General features: G+C 44.2%; 1 protein-coding gene across 1 annotated transcript; it reads right to left on the bottom strand.

The window, feature by feature from the left end:
* Positions 1–662: 662 nt before the first annotated feature.
* On the bottom strand, positions 663–18,713 carry RBM24 (RNA binding motif protein 24). Its single transcript, XM_015406271.1, has 4 exons — positions 18,203–18,713; positions 16,789–16,912; positions 13,725–13,779; positions 663–2,522 (listed from the first exon to the last, which is right to left on the bottom strand). The coding sequence occupies exons 1-4, from the start codon at positions 18,368–18,370 to the stop codon at positions 2,183–2,185; spliced, it is 687 nt and encodes a 228-aa protein (XP_015261757.1). The 5' UTR covers positions 18,371–18,713; the 3' UTR covers positions 663–2,182.
* Positions 18,714–20,302: the final 1,589 nt, after the last annotated feature.

Genomic DNA, 20,302 nt, shown 5'->3' with positions numbered 1-20,302 from the left:
TGCATGTGAAAGTCATGTTATCTACCTTACGTAACACTGGCTAGTATCCAAAATACTCAAAATAAATCCAGTGACATTGGATAAAGTCCATAAAAAATGCTATCCTGTCTTTCCCTTGTATGAAATTGTTCAAGTATAAAAAAAGATTCCAATACAATGTAAAATATCAAATTCCATTTTTGCTCAAGAAAAAAAAAATGGTAAGTTATTGTAGCTTCACAGGACAATGTAAAAGCAGCGGAATTCCTAGCAAAGGAATAATAGTCAATATAGACAGAGATGAAAGTGAAAACTACCCATTTGTGATTTGAGCGAGAGAACACGGATATCTCACCCTTAAACGCATTACATGGATTAAAATATGAAGCCCGTTTCCATATAATGCATTTTTAAGAACCAGTCTTCCACTTATCTATTCGGGACTGAGTCCGAGCAAGATCAGTAGGACTTGGGCTCAACTCCATGTTACTGTCATGGCCTAGGCTGTTCTTGTGTAGTCTAGTCTCATACTGCTCAGTAAGGTCTGTAAACAGGAACCACGAGGATTGGATAAATCACCTGGTTACACCCTTTGTCCAACTCCAGCGGTTCCTGTTTGCAAATGCGATTAGTGAAGCCCATCACCAGACTACATGGAAGCAGCTCTCATTCTATACCAGGAACAAGGCCTTTCTCCTGAGCAAGTGTGTGGAGTGTTATTAGACTGACGCCCCACTCCTTAACTAGTACCCGCTTACGTGGAAATCAATTGCACTGAAATGAATAGCGCTTTCTTCCAAGTACATGGGTTTAGGGTCAAGGTGAGAGAGGGAGGGAGGGAGAAGCACGAAACCAGCATTTTAAAGATCAAAACCTTTTAAAAAAAAGAAGTGTTAAAAGTACCCTTGCAAAAAGGCGTACTCGCTTGAATCGAAATAAAACTTAACGTCAGCATCTTTAGTCAATTAGGTTAATATTTTATATACTACAGCTAAACCTACTAAATAATTTACGCCGTTGAGATGAATACATAATTTTACAGTTTCACGTCTAAAGTTGTTTTCCCGAGAGTGCAGCATTGTATAACTTCCAAAATAAATATATATATATATATATACTTTAAATAGCATCACAATTAAGGCACGATAGCGGTAATCCTCGAAGAACTGCAATCTCAACAAGCTGTCTCATGAAAAAAAAACTTAACGTTTCGCTAATAAATACTTTAAATAGGCATTACATTGCATATAAATCATCCCCCCCTCCCCAAATCCCTTAACACAGTTCTTAAAAGGTTTTAAATCAGCAAATTTCTTCCTGCTTTTATTCTCAAGCCATGAATGGATACAATAAATAAAAAAGAGGCGGCTGTTGTAGTAAAGAACTGATCCTATTTCAGAATCAGAATAGCTGACACTAGCAGTCAAAGTTTCCTAAAAGTGAAACAGGATGGGGGAGAGGGGATTAGAATGTGACAAGCTCATCAAACGAGCACGAGTGATGTGTTCTTTTCCAGAACAGTCTGCGTTACTGATTGTCTGTACAGCTGTTGCACCCATTAATTCCACACCAGTTGCTCCATAGTCCCATTCATACGGAGGACAGATGAGAAAACAACTTTGGTGCCTGTCCACCACCCTTTATTCCCAAAAGGCCATGCTCCTTAGTTTGTTCGATGCCCATTATGAGATTGTAAGGGGGAGAAAGAAAAGAGTTTGTAAAACTTATTCAAAGTCCCGTAGGCCACAGTGAAAAAAGTTGCGATGACAATCAGTGCTTTCGACGTTTAAATAACAGTCATCTTCAACTTGATAACAGGCTACATATTGCTCACCTGGATATTCCCCCCCTGTATTATCAAAACACATATTTTACTGGTTTTTTTTCCTTTCTCTTTTTAAGAGGAAAGCTTCTATAGTTAACTTCTGCCATCCTTTCATGATACGATGACGCCCCTGTGCTGAAACTATTATAATACCCGCCTTACAATCCTACCCACCGTACGGATCCTACCCTACTGTACAGAGACAGTGGAATTTGTTCTTTTTTTTCGTAATATTCTATTGCATTGTAATTTTCCTTAAAGCTGGATTAGTTAAGATTTAAACTGCTTCTTTCAAAACTATTTCTATTGGAAGGCTGGAAGGTAAATACGAGAAGAACTTTAAAAAAAGAGAAAGAACTTCCTTCACAAGTCCATCTGTTATTGCATACGATCAGTTTGCAACTGCTGAGGCTGGTATTGGCCAAAGGCGGCGGCGGCAGCGGCAGCTGTCCCAGGTGCTGCGGCAGTGATTGGTTGCTGGACCGCATAGCCATAGCCCCCAGCAGTGACATAGCCGGCAGCAGCTGGGGATGCTGCATAAGGATACTGGTCATAGGCTGCTGCTGCTGCAGCAGCGGCGGCGGAATACTGAGCATAGGCAGCTCCGGTGTAGTCAAGGTAAGGTGTAGTGGAGGCAGCAGCTGCGGTGGGTTGGACATGTGGAATTACTACTCCTGGCTGCACAAAAGCTTGGGGATAGACATAGTGGGCAGGTATCCTGTTGAGAAACAGAAGACGAAGTCAGAGAACACAAATAAAAACTCGTTTCCAAGTCCAGAACTAAAAAACAAACTCAAAATTTAGTTGTTGTTATATTCATAGGGTTGCCACAATAACTAAGTTTCAAACTGACTGTTATAGGAACCACTGTTAAAAGAAAAGGAAAAACCAACAACACTGTGTTAGTGCTGACTTAACAGCATGGATCTTAATCTCCATAAAACCACACTAATACTAATTTGAGATCATTAGAGGGGCCTTGAGATGTGTAAGGTTTAACAGACCCATTAAAAGAAAAATCTCATTTATTCCAACTACTGGAGTGGAGAATACAGAATTTAACATGATGCAGATCATTTCTCCCAATACTTACGAATTCAACAAAGGCTGAAAAAATTCTGAGTCCTATAAGCCACAATAACACTTTTGTAACGATGCAATGAGTTATTTGGAAAATATTATACTTGAACTCTCCCGAGATTGTTTGACTGAATTACCCACTTTGCAAAAATATACTGATCCGGGGGAAATAAAAACGAGTCGTATATCGTGGCAACCCTACTTGATTTGCTATGCAGACTCAGCACACATTAATTCCTCTGCAACCTCAGTCAACCTTATTAAAAATAATAAAAAAAAAACCACAGGCGACAAAGGAGTTTAAAATAGAAGTTCACAAGTGTGGTAAACACAGCAAGAATCACACTTTTCAAACGGACTATAGTGCAGTTCACTCCGTCACAAAAGGCCATTGAGGGGAAAGCTACACAGATGCCATTAAAATTCATAACAGTGATTCCCCCAAGGTAGATGTGCATCACACTTCTGAAGAGGTTACAAGGTCGTGAAGGTCAAACCTGTTGCCACATTATCAGGCCACTGGGTGTCTGCCTTGTGCCAGCTTGTTTATTTCTACGCAAGACATACCGGGAAAGGGGTGGGGAGAACTGGGGGCTGGATTACAGTCAAGTGGATCTAGTGTTTAACAGAAGCAGAAACATATTTTGAGGGTGGGGGAAAAAAAACACACTGTTTGCAAAATACATACTTGAATATCCTCCACACTGTGAAATGTTGCTTCTTTTTTTTAGGTGCTCAGAAGCACAAGCAGGCTAGTTTTGACACTTGCAGCAATGCTGTCACATCACAGAAATAATAACAACAACACAGCATTTTATATGGTGCTCTGAACTTTCAAAATGCTTCACGTACACTCTCTCAGTAATGCTTGCAAAAACTCTGTTAAGGTAGATCAGTACTATTATTATTCCCGTATCGTAGACAGAGGTGAAGCTGAGCAGCTGTCGTCTTCAACTCATCATCGGTCAGGACCCTCCGGTCAGTCGCAGAACCTGCTGAGGTATAAGCCCCTGTAAAGCTGCCATTTAAAGCAGGTATGTCCAACAGGTAGATCGCGATCTACCAGTAGATCACGGAGAGATCAGAGGTAGATCACCAGCCCCACTTGGTCTCCTGGTTTGTTGGACAGGTGTTTGGTTTTTTTTGTTATAAGTCAATAAAAAATAAAAAACGTTCGCAGTTCTTTCTGGATCTTCGTCTCTCTATTTTGTTTTTGCTTATTTTGCTTACCAGTAAATGACAGAAGGCGCATTATAAATTGGGGAGGGGGGGCGGTGGAACCCAACTTTAGTGGGTTAAAATCTAATTTGAAACTAATTTGAAACTTTATTTTCATGGTGGTAGATCACCGGCACTTTTGGCCGGAAAAAACAGATCACTACCTGTTCGAAGTTGGACATGCCTGATTTAAAGTATATTTATGGAAGGGGGGGGGAAGGCCTTGCTGCTAGCGTGCATTAAGAGCAAGTGCTGCATGCCTCCTGCCACTCTTTGCGTACAAGCCGAGGGGAGCGGCAGAGTGGTCAGGCAAGGCCACCCACCAAAAGATTCCCTTTTTAAAAAGGACAGGCTGGTTCAGAGATTTGGGCTCCTCCTCTTCCTCTCACATGACTGTGATGTCACGTTTGCAGCTCAGTGGGCCCCATACTACCACCTGAGCTTAAAAGATGATCCTGAGTTTGGAAAGGTTGAAGACCACTCTCTTAAGACTACCAAGCAACTACATAGCTGAGGGGAGATGACCCAAGCGTTTCCCAGCTTATACTCTTGAGTTGCTAGGCTACATCAGCTCTCTGCCCACTCCCTCTGTTGAAATATGCATATAGATTAATCCCTCAACTCATTATACCATAGGTAAAGGTTCCCTTGCTCGAAAGCCAGTCGAGTCCGACTCTAGGGTTGCGGTGCTCATCTCCGTTTCAAAGCCGAAGAGCCAGCGCTGTTCGAAGACGTTTCCATGGTCATGTGGCCGGCATGACTAAACACCAAGGTGCACGGAACGCTGTTACCTTCCCACTGAAGTGGTACCTATTTATCTACTTGCAATGTCTTGCTTTCGAACTGCTAGGTTGGCAGGAGCTGGAACTAGAGACGGGAGCTCACTCCGTCATGAGGCACACTCGGGTCTCGAACTGCTGAACTACCGACCTTCCACAGCCTGCAGTTCAGCGTCTTAACCACTTGAGCCATCGCAGCTCCATTATACCATACAGAAAAACAGAAAGGGCAATCCTATGCCAAGTTTTTGTTTCTGCTGTCATGTCACAGCTGACTCATGGGGACTCCGTAGGGTTTTCAAGATACATTCAGAGGTGGTTCGCCATTACCTGCCTCTGCCGTTTCTTGGTGATATTCCTTGGTGGTGTCCCATCCAAATACCGACCCACCTTAGCTTCTGAGGCCTGACAAGATCAGGTTGGCCTGGGCTATCCAGGTCAGAGCTATGCAGCGTCTGTCCAGTTTAAACCTACTGGTTTCATGGGCAGTAGATTCTTCAAAGCTTTGACTTGCTGTTAAAACTATACAGAGAACCAAACTTCCGTCCAACATAGATCAGAGTTCTAATGAGAGCCTACCACCACACACACACAGCTCTAGATGCAGAATAAATACTTCCAACTTCCATGCACATGACAAAAGCCGTTTCCCCCCAGCTGTCACACAAATCAGCTCAATTTACCCCTATATAAAACATGGTTAAGATATCTCTAAGTGTGTTTAAATAAAGAAAATTAGTTTCAACTTTCACTTAGAAGTTGCCAAGTAAGAAAAAAGCTTTAGTTGAAGAATGCTTTGAACAGTTACCTTTCACTATATTTTTTTATAGCAAAGATTTGTTTGTTTAGCAATTTATCACCCCCTTTTAACGTTTCCAACTCAAACATTAAAGTATTAAGGATATGATTTAGACCATTAATACTGTACTATTCCAACTGGGAGAACTGAAGCGTAAGAGCCTAGGAGGGAAAGTAGGGACAGAGTAACAAAAAGTAAATTTTATCTATCAACAAGAGCCTTTACAGCTTTTTAAAATTAAAATGTTATATTTTAAAGTCATAAAATTATTAAGTCTTCTCCTGAGTTTTTGTGTGTGTACTAAAGTCGAGCTCAGTAATAATTTTGTGTTTTCTAGCTATAATGCTTAAAGCAAATAAGAATTTAGGCTAAACGAAATTCCTCAATAACGTCACTATACCTTAAAAGTAGTTAATTTCCAAGGATTGTTTCTGCTAAATCTCTTTTTTTTTAAAAGTGGGCTCTTTTAATAATTATGTAAAGCTTATCACAGTAGCTTACAATAGGGTGGGGGGGGAAGTTTAGTTCTTTCTCTGTGCCAGCAAAAGCACTATCACAGTCGATTTATAAGGACACTTGTATCTTTCTTGTTGAAAAGATAAGGGAATGCACTCCTAACTTAAGCTCTTGCGACTTGTTTCTTTTAAGCCAAGAAATGAACAGGTGGGGGGAAAATTTTGGAACATTATCCCCTTTAGGACCCCCTTATAGTCTACAATATGCACGAACTGTTTGCAGGCGCCCCCACCGTTATGCCATTTTGCACATGGTGATTGACAGGGCAAGCTGCAGTGAGTCTATTTTTGATCATCTGTCATGCGACAAGAGCTTCCAGCTGAGTAAAATGACTTTATAAGGCCAAAGTAAACTTCCATCTGCTGGAAAGGCCAGCATGCAAGAGATCGCCATGATACTGAAATGCAAGTGCCTTTTATGCCCAAGCAAGGTCACAAGGTTAAAGGCTCGTTTCCCATTATGCTGCCTAGGCATCTTTATTTAACAGCCGAAAGAGTGTTTTAAGCTAAAATATCCTTTAGCCTGTAATGGTGCCAACAGTGGAACTGCACATAATTGTACATCTCTTTCTTTTTTTTAACCTGGGTATATTCGAAACTAGCTTGGAGAATCTGCTACTTCACAACAGGACAAATACGTCTCACTGATTTCAATGCAGCTTTCGTCTAGCATTGGGTTGCAGACATTCAGTCCAGTCCTCTGAATGTTTACTCCGAAGTTACGTGCCTGCCGTATACCAGCTCAATTAGTTTATGGCATTATCTTAACCTATACAACTGTTAGTTTCTTAGGAAGTCGGGAACCACCACAGAGTTAATGCTGAACCACATATACGGTTGAGAGCGGCACGGTTCAGACGTAAAGGCAAACCAAAGCTTGACGCTACATGAACACGGCAAGGCTGAGGAGACATCTGGAGTCGTGCAGTTCCCTGAAGAAGGCTCTGTCAGAAGCACAGGCTCAAATACTGGTTTATAGGGAGGTGTACAGTTTATGGTGCAGATATAACAAAACTGGTCTGCCCATGAGAAGAGTAGGAAAGAGCCTGACAATACCCTTGTCTTATTTATGTAATAGCTAACTTTTTCTATCATGTCTGAACCGTGCCCGCAACCTGTGACACGCAGAACACTGAAAGCTGAAACACAACAAGATGTGAAGCAACAAAAAAATGCTTTTGGAACAAATTCTTAATGAGGGCCTTTTCTCGTGATCTTTGTTATGTTCTTTGCGCATGCAAAGACATCCCGATAGTCACTGGACTTTTTCTCTCTACTACATTTAATTTTTTCTTTTGCCAGTGCAGTTTCATTTCAGCGCACTAAGCTTCACGAATGCTTAACATTAAACCACACGTTTAATCATGAAAATAAACTCTCCGCACGCCATGCAACCTCTTTAACTGCTCAACGCCATTAGAGAGGCTCACCGGGTTCATTGCTAACCAACAGTGGGAACACTTCTGGCGGAAGCAGAATGAGGAGGACTCGGACAAATGGAAGAAGAAGAGAAGAGATTGGATTTATACCCCGCCCTTCACTTGGAGTCTCAGAGCGGCTTACAAACTCCTTTCCCTTCCCCTCCCCACAACAGACACCCTGTGAGGTGGGTGGGGCTGAGAGAGCTCTGACACAAACTGCTCTTTTTCAAGGACAGCTGTGCCAGAGCTTGTGACTGACCCAAGGTCACATCAGCAGGTGCAAGTGGAGGAGTGGGGAATCAAACCCAGTTCTCCCAGATTAGATTCCGCACACTTAACGACTACACCAAACTGGCTCTTCTTCTAGTAAAATTACAGATGGTCATAATTAATGTTCAAAGCTGTCACTGCTGATAGTGCGGAACATAAGGCACATCAGCGAGCAAAAACCAAATCTTAAGACTTTCAGACTGTCACTCCACTTCAATTAAAAAACCATTTCGCCAGCAGCTTTGTGAAGAAACGCTGTGCCTAGTTCTGAGAAGTAAAACTCATTTTATTCAAGGGGGCTTACTCACAGGTGTGCATACAATTAGATCGTATCCTTCTTTTCAATTGCCAATAATTGTTAATAAGACTGCCAAACTTTACCCTTCTTCTAGAACACGGCAGTTCCAGATCATGCAACTGGTGCCATTTCAGCAAACATCTGAGCACTCTTGATTCTCCATTGTCCTGCAATTCTAATCAGCCATTTCATTTACTTTATTTTCTTTTTTTTGCTGTAAAGAATTCTCTAGTGATTGCACACAGACATGAAAGCAGAGGCGGTGGTGAAAACACCCCCATTCAGATCTTCTTGTGTTATGCACAAAAGGAATCCCAGGAAAATAATAATTAAAAGACTACTACATGGCCCAGCTTGGGTTGCGCGTTGACACCAATTTACAAGTAAGAAAGAAGAGATGAGGGTTTTAGTAGCACATTTCAGCAAGGGCACACTGACCTGAGAAGGAGCAAAAAAGCCAACACAACAGTTCTTTTCTGTGTGATACACTGAACCATACAACCACTCCCAGAAGAAACAGATTGTGGAAAATCTCACAGAACTAAGAGGTTATATGAGACAGGGGCATGGAGAGTGAAAATTTCTGGTGATGGCAGCCAGCATCATGGATTTCATGAAATATCAGGAATGGGAACATGTCCTTCAAAGTGTGCCCTATTATTTCACAGCCCATTATTTTTAAACGGGTCTCTGGCACGCAGAATTAAGTGAACCCAGACAACATTAGTTATGCTGCCCCCCCCCCCGGGATGGTTTAAGCAAGTCTTTTCAAATTATGCATAACCAGGTGAGGCAGAAGGAGCTGAAAATCTCTGAGCAGATCACCTGAAAGAAAGATGCCAGTGCCTTCTGCAGCAATATTCGAGAAGTAAAGCAGCTCCTCCCACTTAGAAACAATAAAGTTTCAACACAGGAGTGGAGGGTGATCTAGTTCATGAAGCTGAGTGATACTTTTGGGTAACACCAGAACAATAAAGAGGAGGAGATTGGATTTATACCCAACCCTTCAGTACCCAAAGGAGTCTCAGAACAGTTTACAATCTTCTTTCCCCTCCCCTCCCCACAACAGGCACCCTGTGAGGTAGGTGGGGCTGAGAGAGCTCTCTCGAGAACTGCTCGTGAGAGAACACCTCTGAAAGAACTTGTAACTTACCCAAGGTCACGCCAGCATGTGGAGGAGTGGAGAATCAAACCCGGTTCTCCCAGATTAGAGTCCACGCTCCTAACCACTACACCAAACCGGAAGTGGTCACTTTAGGGCCTGAACTCATTTTCCTAGTGTTCATTGGCTACAGCGCCTCATTTATTAGCACTGCTGTACCACTACGTTTATACTCAAATATATTTAACATTTCAAAGAATGTTTCTGGAGAAGGGTTTTGGATAGATGCTTCTCTTAAAATTAATCTTTTGTATTTATGTGAACTTTTATGTAAAAGAATAAAAATAATTTTAAAAAAGAAAAGAAAAGCTGATAGTAGGCCCAATAAGACTGCTGCAGTGGAATGCTTGGAGGAATAATTCATCAGTTGCTGGGATAATACTTCAGTTACTGGGGAGCACAGATGTGTGTGGGGGTGCTGTTGTGGCCATCCTGCTTATGGACATCCTAGATGCAGCTGGTTGGCCACTTGATGAGCTTTTGGTCTGATCCAGCACAGCTCTTTTTACAGTTACCTTCTACAGTTCCACAGGGCCTGCAAAACGGAGCTCTTCCTCCAGGCCTTTGCTTAGGGAGCTGCACCCAAGAAACTGAGGTCCTGGCCCCAATATTAACATCATCATCAACAGCCTAATATAACCCAGACTTGACGTTAGCTGGATGTTGCCTGTGGATGCTGCTAATGCCCGCCATCTTGATACAAACTGTACTAGCACTTTATATTATATTATGTTATGTTTTATAATTATATTGTTATGATTTTACTCAATTTTGTTTCAGCTTTGTCTTATATACTTCATGTAAGCCTCCCTTGGCCACGAGGGCGGGATATAAATTTAAATAAATAAATGTTCTTTTTAAAAAAAATTAAAAACAAAACAAAACAAAGCCCTCTGCAGTGGCACATCGCAAGGTGGCAAAAAAGTAATTAACTTTTACATACCATGTTGCATTGTATTCTACTATGTTCACAGTACAGATGATTGCCTTAAAATGAATAACCTTGTCAAGGCAAGAGCCACTTCATCCAATAACAGCAGAGCCCAACAAATGACTTTAAACTTAGTTTACTTGAGAATACAGGACACAGTAGGGGGAAAATGGTAAAGGCTGTCATCTAAACCCAATTAAATGCAATGTTAGAATTCAAGATAATTGAAAGTTTAATCCTAAACACTAAACCAAACGACAGAATACAGACTGAAAACATGAGGGGATGAAGTAATTTTAAGCCCATCACACCCATTTCAATGAAGCTTATTTCCAAACAGCTATGTGGAGAATCAAGGTCCAACTAAGTATGTTCAAGGGTGCATACAGCAGTAGGGTTGCCTGGTCTCTAAAGATTCGTTCTGGAGTTTCAGTCCAGCAATTCCATGTGAGCCATGGGAACTGCAGATGCAGTCACAAGCAACTCCTTTCCACCTTAGAAAAACAGGTGGCTCTATGTGGGTAAAAGACAAGCAACATGAAGTCGCCTATCCACCTTAGCGACTGTCGGGGACCACGTCAGAGGTCCCTTGTGGTTTGTGCCACCAACATGACATCATGTTCACCATAAGGACACGTGAAAGTGTCTTATACAGAGTCTGGCAAAGTCAGTCTTGTCTACTCTGACGGGCAGTGGCTCTCTGGAGTTTCAGGTAGAGGTCTTCCACGGCGCCTACTACCTGATCCTTTTCACTGGAGATGCCAAGGATTGAACGTGGACCACATTATCACAAAACATCTACTGGTAATAACCACCCCGATTATTTACGGCGCCTACTACCTGATCCTTTTCACTGGAGATGCCAAGGATTGAACGTGGACCACATTATCACAAAACATCTACTGGTAATAACCACCCCGATTATTTACGTGCTGGTTCAGTAAACTTTAGGCCAGTGTGAAATTGTTAAAATAGCCAAATACTCTATCTGGTTTGTGCTGCAAGTCCCTCTGACTATCTGGTCTCCGTCCCTCTCATCTTAAGCTGCATCCTCTTCTCCTACCGTGACAGCATCGATACTTTAGCAAATATTATGTATATACCCTTTTCTTTGCCATCAAGTCACAGCTGCCTTATGGTGACCCCATGGGGTTTTCAAGGCAAGAGACACTGAGAGATGGTTTGCCATTGCCTGCCTTTGCATTGTGACCCTGGTATTCCTTGGTGGTCTCCCATGCAAGTACTATCCACGGCCAACCCTGCTTAGCTTCCCCAATCTGACAAGGTCAGGCTGGCCTGGGCTATCCAGGTCAGGACACACAGACACACACACAAACAACACTTACCTACTGTAACACAACCCAATTCTCGAAAGATTATTTGTTGGCTCAAAACATTAAGATTACTGAAGGAATTGTTAAAGTGCATCAAAGAGGCCATCTTTTAACACTCCATGGCACATTTCATTCAAGATATTCACAAGTCAGAAGAAATCTAAAGAGCCCATTTAAATCAAATGGCAAGACCATATCTGAAGTACTTTACAGAGCAGTTGTATGCTTAGGAAGGAAAATCTCAAGCTGTTTTTGTTAGGTTGAAACTAGATGTTAAGTACAATTGTATATAGCTTTTCTCAGATTTAAAAACCCACAGAAGCAGAAACTGGGCTGGGGGGGAGGGGGAAGGGAGAGAAAGACTCGCTAACCCTTTCCCTTCTAGCTGTCTTCCCCCTCCCCCAAATCCACCTCGCTGCTTTCACCCTCTCTTTTGCTCTGGATGTAAGAACATACCATTTTCTGCACAAGGATGGACAGAGGTAGATGGGGGTTAAACAGTTCCTCACCCTACCACTCCTCCAGTTAACTCACAGCCTCCCCAGCTTGCTTTTGATTTAAAAGGATATGGCACAAGTTATATGGAACTGAATGTTACAGCTAGTTTGGCCCTTAATCAGCTACTCAATGGTGTTAACTGATGGTTTTCTTGTGATAAGATAACAATATTCAAAACTATTCTCAATAAATAAACATGCATCCTATGATGATTCCATTCACTCCCCTTTAAAACATTTTTCCAATAAATTTAAATCAGCAAGTATTACAGAGGTGATACTGTAAAGAAAATTCAAGTAGACTTCACCTCCTACTTTTATGCTCAAACACAAGATTAAAACCCAGACTACTTTTGGGAGTAACACACTTTTTAAAAAAGGAAATGCTTTCTATTAGATTTGATAAAGACTTTTAGCCTCTGATTTGGAAAGTACTAGTGGACGCACATTGTTAATACGGGGAGCTCCACACCCTTCCCAAGGGAACAAAAGCAAAACTGTAACATGCAAGCAATACGTTGATTTTTTTTCTTTTTTTGGGAAAAAAAAGAAATCAAAAAGTCACACAAATTTAGCACTCACTACAAAATATGGTTAAAAAAATAAAAGAAACCACAAGCTACAGCTCGAAAGCAAGAAAAAAAGCCCTTGGCTGCCCATGGCAAAGTCAACACTTCTCAACAAAACCAAAGTCCACCAAAAAACAAAAACAAAAAAACTTTCACTACAGCTTTTTCAATTAAATAAAAGCACACAGTTTAGCTATCAACACCACTTCATTACTGTAATAAATAAAAAAAAGCACACGGATATCTATTGACTAAATAGAAAAAGAAACATACATGCATCGTTAATCACCATTTTAGCTCGTTTGTGTGTTTTGATTCTACTGGTTACAGAGTTTAATTCCAAACAGAACTATTCCACCTCATATCATCATATCCTTCTCATCAGTTATCTTAACTGTAAACGATCCCTGTCAGATTAGAAAGAGATAAATAACATTGGGTCAAGTTGAAGAAAAATACGGAATGGGGCACAAGGTGGCTTGCTTACTAAGAGAGAGAGAGAGAAGCAGGAAGTGCGTCCTTGTTTTTACCACATGATCTTAAGCACACTGGCCTGCTCGAGCACAAGGACTGCATGCGTCTCATACCACTTGACTCAGCTAAGAGAATTATCGGTAAGTGATGGCATTTTAAATCTGGAAATTTGGGGGGGGGGAAAGGTTTAATTACCAGTCAACAGTCATACTGGAAGCCATTGGTATGTGCACGTTATGGGCTGGATCCAACCAGCTTTTCCACGGGTGAAAAAGTGGGGGGGGGAAAGGTTTAATTACCAGTCAACAGTCATACTGGAAGCCATTGGTATGTGCACGTTATGGGTTGGATCCAACCAGCTTTTCCACGGGTGAAAGTGGGGGGGGGGGTCTGTCCCCCTGACCACCGAAAGGTTATGGTGGAAATCATGGATCACGCATGGGCAAAAAAAAAAAAACCCTCTCCATGTCAGACGGAGATTGTAATAAGGAGAGGAACGGAAAGTGAACAAGTTTGGCTGGATCCAGCCCTATTATTTCCCCCATCTGAAATATTAGTTTAAGGCGTACTTACCCAAAAGGCCTTTGTATTAATGCTGGATGAAGTTGCTGAACACCAAAGGCAAAACCTACGAACAAAACACATCACATAAGCATAGCCTTTTGTGGACTGTAACAAATTCTGATTTTGAAGATACACCAGTCGGATAAAGTATGATCCACTACCATGTGGTTTGAATGAGATAGTTAGTGCCAAGGTAGAGGTACACGCGAAACTGTTTTGTACAGACTATAAGACCATTCGTCTTTCAAGATCAGCATCGTCTACTCTGACTGGCAGCGCTCCTCCAAGGTCTCAGGGAGTGGTTTTTTCCAGTCACCTAGTGCCTAAGCCTTTTAAACTGGCGATGCTGGAGACTAAACTCAAGACTTTATTCATGCAAAGCAGATGCTCTGTCACTGAGCTGTGGCCTTCCCCTGACAATGTGATACCCTGAACTGAAACACACCATGCAAAAGAGAGAAAAATTAATGCAGAGGAGCAGCAGAGGAAGTGAGGATACTCATGACACCTTAAACCACTTTGAGAATGGTGATATTTTGGCCTTTGGTTTAACTAACCTTGCATAGCCATGGTTCAGCACCCAAATCTTGGTTTGAGCTTTCAAATTATGTAGAACACACAAACCACGGTTTCAACCCTGCTTGTTTACATTCATCTCTCAGCATTTGGTGTCCTTCGTTCACACCTGTCTCTGCTGTGCAGCAGCCCTTGGAGAAAAAGTGATGGTTGCAACTGGCTTGTCAATTCAGGTATGGTTTGCAAACCTGCTTCAGCCCACTGTTTCTGATTCTGGTTTGTGGGCCAAACATAAACCACGGTTGGCTAACTTAAACCTCTCGTTAAGCCTCCTTAACTGTGGTCTGGCAAAATGTCTGAATTAAGCCCTTATCTACTAAAAAGATTTCCCTGCTTATCAAGTACAAGTCTGTAAGGGAATTTATGAAAATGTCCTGATTTCGGTATATGTAAGAGAATTAACATTATAATGACAGTTGGTTTCTTAGCACCTGAAATAAATAAGTGGTGACCACGCGGTTACTTTTGTGCTGGCCATCTTGTTTAGTCCGAAACGTTTTCTGCTACTCATAATATCATATCATGACTTTCTACTGAAGCCTGCGCTATACAGTTTTTGGGGGTGAGTGACCCTGTAATTGCTATCCTTGAATATACAGGCTCCATTAAAATCCCATAACCCCTGATTTTAATTTTCTAAAATTATATGTGCTGAACCTAGAACCCCTTTTATACGAGAGCCGGTTGTGATAACTCAGTGGTGGAGAGAAGCAGTCAAACGCTGACTTTTAACACTTGAAAACAGGTTATGGACTTAACTTTCACCTCAAATTAAGCCCACACGCTCCCCAGCCTTTACTAAGCCATTGTATTTAGCCAGCCTACGTCACCAGGAACACGCAGCGAGAAGTCTAGCCTGTTCTTCTTGTCACCTTGACAAAAATACATCCCTGTTGACACAAAACGTGACTTCGGACTCAGAAAACAATTGGATGCCTTTCCATGTCGTCACGGCAGCCCGCTGCTTATGCCAGGCAAGAAACCTTGGCCGCCAAGACAGCAAATAGTGTCCGCCTACACCACCAACTCGTGATATACTACATAATATGTGCTTGTACTGAAGTGGGCCATGCTGTACGTTTTTAACACGATGCGAAAAGGCAACATTGTACATTTTCTTATTACCATACCATAATGAATTATAAATGTCTTTTTAAAAATCCTATTCCCCCTCCCCCCGCTTTTCTGCGAGCCCTTCTGCCAATCCAACACCTGTTGGGGGGTGGGGAGGGAAGAACTCTCATGCTCAGCTGGGTACATCATTCAGCTGCTGCACGAGGCTCTGTGTATCAAGCAGAGCGCTCCCTCTTCCCGTCACAGCTTCCTCTCCCAAGAGAAAGAGCGCACACACAAAACTCCTAGAAATTGTCTTTTAATGGTTATTTCAATGGTATTCCATTAAGATTGTTGTAAACAACCCTGAGCCCGTCCACAGGGAGGGTGATATATAAATCAAATAAATAAATAAAGAAGTACTCTCCCCCCAAATGCTGCTTGTCTTCTAACAGCAGTTGAATCACCCCCAAGGTCCCACACAGAAATCATCCGCAGATGCATCATGCCCCCCACCCCAGAGGTCCTACCCCAGCATTTTCGACTCAGTATTGTCAGTACTGACAGCTAAACCAGTACATCCAGACACAAAGCCTTGAAAATGTCTTGCTTTGTTGTGCGGCACAGAAGCCCCATCTTAAACACTCTGATCCCTCCCAGCTTTTCTTGATGGTCCCCCATCCCCCAGGAACAGCATTTGGGGGGGCCTTTTGGCTGCAGTGGGGGGGGGAAGTATGTACAAAATCCTTTCATCTGCAGAAACTGCAGGTGCAAATCAAGCAATTGGTTGGCATGCAAGGTTTAGACTGAAATTATACACATGTTGTAAACCCAGGAAAATTGAAATGCAGTTGTAAATCAGTCTTCCCATACCACTTCATTCAGAAACTGAAAACAAGAGCATGAGAGAATTAGAGGTTTCTGGTTTCTTACATGCGCATATCGACAGAGAGGCTGAAAAGCACTTAATGGCATGAGTTGGCTTGATTTTTACCTATGATTTTAATTCGTCTTGGAATGGCCCTTGGCAATAGCAATACATTTTGACTGGTTACTAGGTTTTGGAATTGGGAGATCTGATTTTTTGTTTGTTGGTTGGTTTTCACTGTGTCCTTTTCAGAAGCTCTAGCACAATCCCTGCCTAAGTATCAACAGGTGGGAGTGGTCCTCATCCGCTCTGAATGAATTCACTTCTCTGATTAGTTATGGTTTCAGACTGGCCTATCTTTATAACGTCTCCCCACTCCCACCTTTCTCTTACTTGTAATTTTGAACCCTAAAAAGATCTGTGACACATTTTGCTAAAAGGTGACACCGGACTTCGGTTTCATGATTCTCTAACCTTTGGTAATGCTCCGCTTGAAACAGAAGAAGTGTCCTGAAGTCTGTATTCTCTGTTTAACAAGACGAGAAGCCAGGCAAGGCGAAGTTGGGATTTTCTTACCTGGCTGCATTATTCTTGGTTTTGCTCCTAGGTATGCTAGATTCACATTCGCTTTTCTGCCATCAATGATCGGATTAGGATCCTTGCAGGCCCTTTCCGCAGCAGCTCGGTCAGCCATGGTCACCTTGACAATAAACCACGCACAGTATTAGACGCCTGCAGTCAACTCCATTCAAAGAACCCAACACCGTGCTTCCGCATCCACTAAAGCCCGCGAAGCCAAACACCTTTCCTGAGAGACTCGCTCAAGTTTCCTTGCTAGAAACTGCCCCCTTTCAGTCTCTGCCTCTTTGTTAAAATTAATCACTGAAACGGCATGTGCCATTTTCTGGAATTCTGCAGCCACCGAGCACCCACTCACACAACAGCATGTGCCACTGATAAAAAATACTAACATGTCATATCAGTCTGCCAGCAGCTGGGCTCCATCCCATGCCAAAATTCCCCTAGCAACTCTTTTCATGCGAGTTACGTTGCAAATCTTCCCCTGAAGGGCGAAACTACAGCACCTCCATTAACAAGAGAAGAAATAACCCCTGAAAAGAAGCCCCTATAAAAGGAGATATATATATATATACACACACACACACACACAAATCTATAGTTTTACTTAATTTGTATTCCTTGGATTGAGGATTATTCATGTAGGCGATCTGCCTTTGCAGCCCATTGTTCATAATAAACTTTCCTTCAGTTCCAAGAACTTTCCAGTCACCTGCCTTCCCCCCCTGCCCCCTCGCAAGGGTAACGACAGCCTCCCCCCTTTCCCCCCACAGAACCGGGCCTACAATTCAAAAGGGAAGCACGGGCGACAACCTTAAACACGCCTACCAGGGAGTAACTCTATTAAAGTCAATGAGATTTGGTGGCGGTAAGTGCCTCGAGTCGCGGCGGCCTTATGGCGACCAGGTAGGGTTTTGCAAGGCAAGAGACCAGCAGGGGCGGGTTTGCCTTTCCCCGCCTCTGCTTAGCGACTCTGCTACCCCTTGATGGTCTCCCCCTCCGAATACTAACCAGAGCCGGCCCCGCTCGGCTTCCAAAACCCTGACGACCTCGAGCTAGCCTGGGCTTGCCAGGTCCGGCCCAAAACGAGACTTCCTCCCGCGTATCCATGCCAGTGTTCCCTCTAAGATGAGTCAGTGTGAGCCAGCTCACAGTTTTTTAGCCTCCGGCTCACACATTTTTGTCCTAGCTCAGGGAGGAGGGCTCCAGAGCAAACTAATTGATGCAGTCACCAAATCGCCCGCTCACAACTTTGATGCCAGCCACTCACAAAGTAGAATTTTTGCTCACAAGACTGCACAGCTTAGAGGGAACATTGACCCATGCCCGGGATCGCCCTGCACGTGCGAGTCTCCCTCGGCAGGCGCAACCCCGACGCCTTCCACCCCACCCCGCACCCCTCTGGACTCACAAATCCGTATCCCCTGGATTTGCCCGTCTGCCGGTCGGTGATGACGACGGCCTCCTCGATCTCCCCGAACACCTCGAAGTACTTGCGCAGGCTGGAGTCGGTGGTGTGGTAGGGCAGCCCCCCGACGAAGATCTTGGTGTAGGTGGTGTCCTTCTGCGTCGTGTGCATCTTCCACGGGGGACGCCTCTCCCTTCCCGCGACGAGCCCCCCAACCGCACAGGTCACAAACGCCTCGACGGCAAGCGGGACACGCGCGCCCCTCGCGCACTCCTCCGCGCAACTTTCCTCTCTCCCCGGTGCCAAAAAGGGGTCCTGGGGCGGCGCAGCCTTCTGCCTCCAGCCCAGCCCGGCTCTGCCCTTCCCTTCCCTTCCCGGCGCCGCTCCACCGGCTGAGGTAGACGCGAGGAGAGGCAAAAAAGCGGGGCGGGCCCGGCCGCAGGCGACGCACCACCTCCTCCGCTGCCTTCGCCGCCAGCGCTCGGGCTCCCCTCTAAAAGCCGCCGGCTCGACCTCGCCGGGCTCCCGCTGCTCCGCCCGCCTTCTTTCCAGCCAAGGGGGCGGGCGGCCGGGCGGGGTCGCTGTAGCCATTGGCCGACGCTCCCCAGCCGTTCGGGAACAGCTGCTTGCTCTGGTCCTGCTCCCCTTTTCGCTGCGGGCGCAGTGTTCCCTCTAAGCTGAGTTGGTGTGAGCCAGCTCACAGTTTTTTAGCCTCCGGCTCACACATTTTTTTTTTTGTCTTCGCTCAGGAAGGGAGGGCTCCAGAGCCAATTAATTAATGCAGCAGCCAATTTGCTCGCTCACAACTTTAATGCCCAGTAGCTCAGAAAGTAGAAATGTTGCTCACAAGACTCCACAGCTTAGAGGGAACGTTGCTGCGGGGGTCTGGCAGTTGGAAGGAAGCCGGGGTGTGGGGGTCTCTCCTCCATGCCACCCCCTCCAGGTGGGGAGGAAGCGCCCAGCTTGTCCTCGGGCAGCAAAAACGGAGGCCCGCCTGAGGCTTCGACGGCACGTTTTGAGCAGGGGCAGCCTTTCGCTGGACCCCTGGTCAAAAACAGGCGGCAGGGCCTCACCACCAGTGTTCCCTCTAGTTTTCCTCTAAGCTGTGGAGTCTTGTGAGCAAAAAATCTACTTTGTGAGCTACTGGCATTAAAGTTGTGAGCAAGTGATAGATTAGTTTGCTCTGGAGCCCTCCTTCCTGAGCTAAGAGGAAAATGTGTGAGCCGGAGGCTAAAGAACTGTGAGCTGGCTCACACTAAGCTTAGAGGGAACACTGCTCATCACCCTCAGGGCTGCCTGCTGGTAGCATTTCGAGTTGGGAAAAGAAGACCCTTTATGGTAGGGTTGCCAGGTTTCCCCTGGCCATCGGTGGGGGATGGGGGTAGGGTTGCCAGATCCAGGTTGGGAAACTCCTGGAGATCTGGGGATGGAGCCTGGGGAGGACATGGACCTCAGTGGGGTATGCCTCCAAAGCATCTTATTTTCTCCTGGGAAACTGTCCTCTGTAGTCTGGAGGTGTCCTGTAGTTCCGGGGGATCCCCAGGCCCCACCTGGAAGCTGGCATCCCTACTTTATGTTCAGCCTTCATTTATAGCCTCTTTAACTTATTTATGTATTTAGACATTTCCTTCCTTCCTCTCCTTTTTCACGGGGACTCCGTGTGGATGACACAGAGTGAATCTACACTGAGTACCAGAAGCCAATCAGGTTTCGCTATTTACAATACCAGAGATGGATAGGAGTGTAATTCAAGCTCAGCTTATTTATGTATAGGCAATACATAACGCTACAATGGGAAGGGCTAGAGTCCAGGAGCTCTTTAAAGACTAAGAAAATTTGTGGCAGGGTAGTATCAGCGTTCCGTGAGCCTTAGTGTTTAGTCATGCCGGCCACATGACCACGGAAACTTCTTCGGACAGCGCTGGCTCTTCGGCTTTGAAACGGAGATGAGCACCGCAACCCTAGAGTCGGATTCGACTGGCTTTCGAGCAAGGGAGCCTTTACCTTTACCTAGGAGCTTTCCTGGGTCACTGCTCCCTTCGAAGCGAACTGTAACTCAGGAAGGATCATATAACCTGCCACAAATGTTGTGAGTCTTTAAGA

Source organism: Gekko japonicus, unplaced genomic scaffold (genome assembly GCF_001447785.1).
Source record: "Gekko japonicus isolate JY-2015 unplaced genomic scaffold, Gekko_japonicus_V1.1 scaffold1420, whole genome shotgun sequence".
Classification (NCBI taxonomy): Eukaryota; Metazoa; Chordata; class Lepidosauria; order Squamata; family Gekkonidae; genus Gekko; species Gekko japonicus.
Note: the sequence above shows the minus strand (reverse complement) of the source record. Positions and strands in the feature narration are given on the sequence as shown.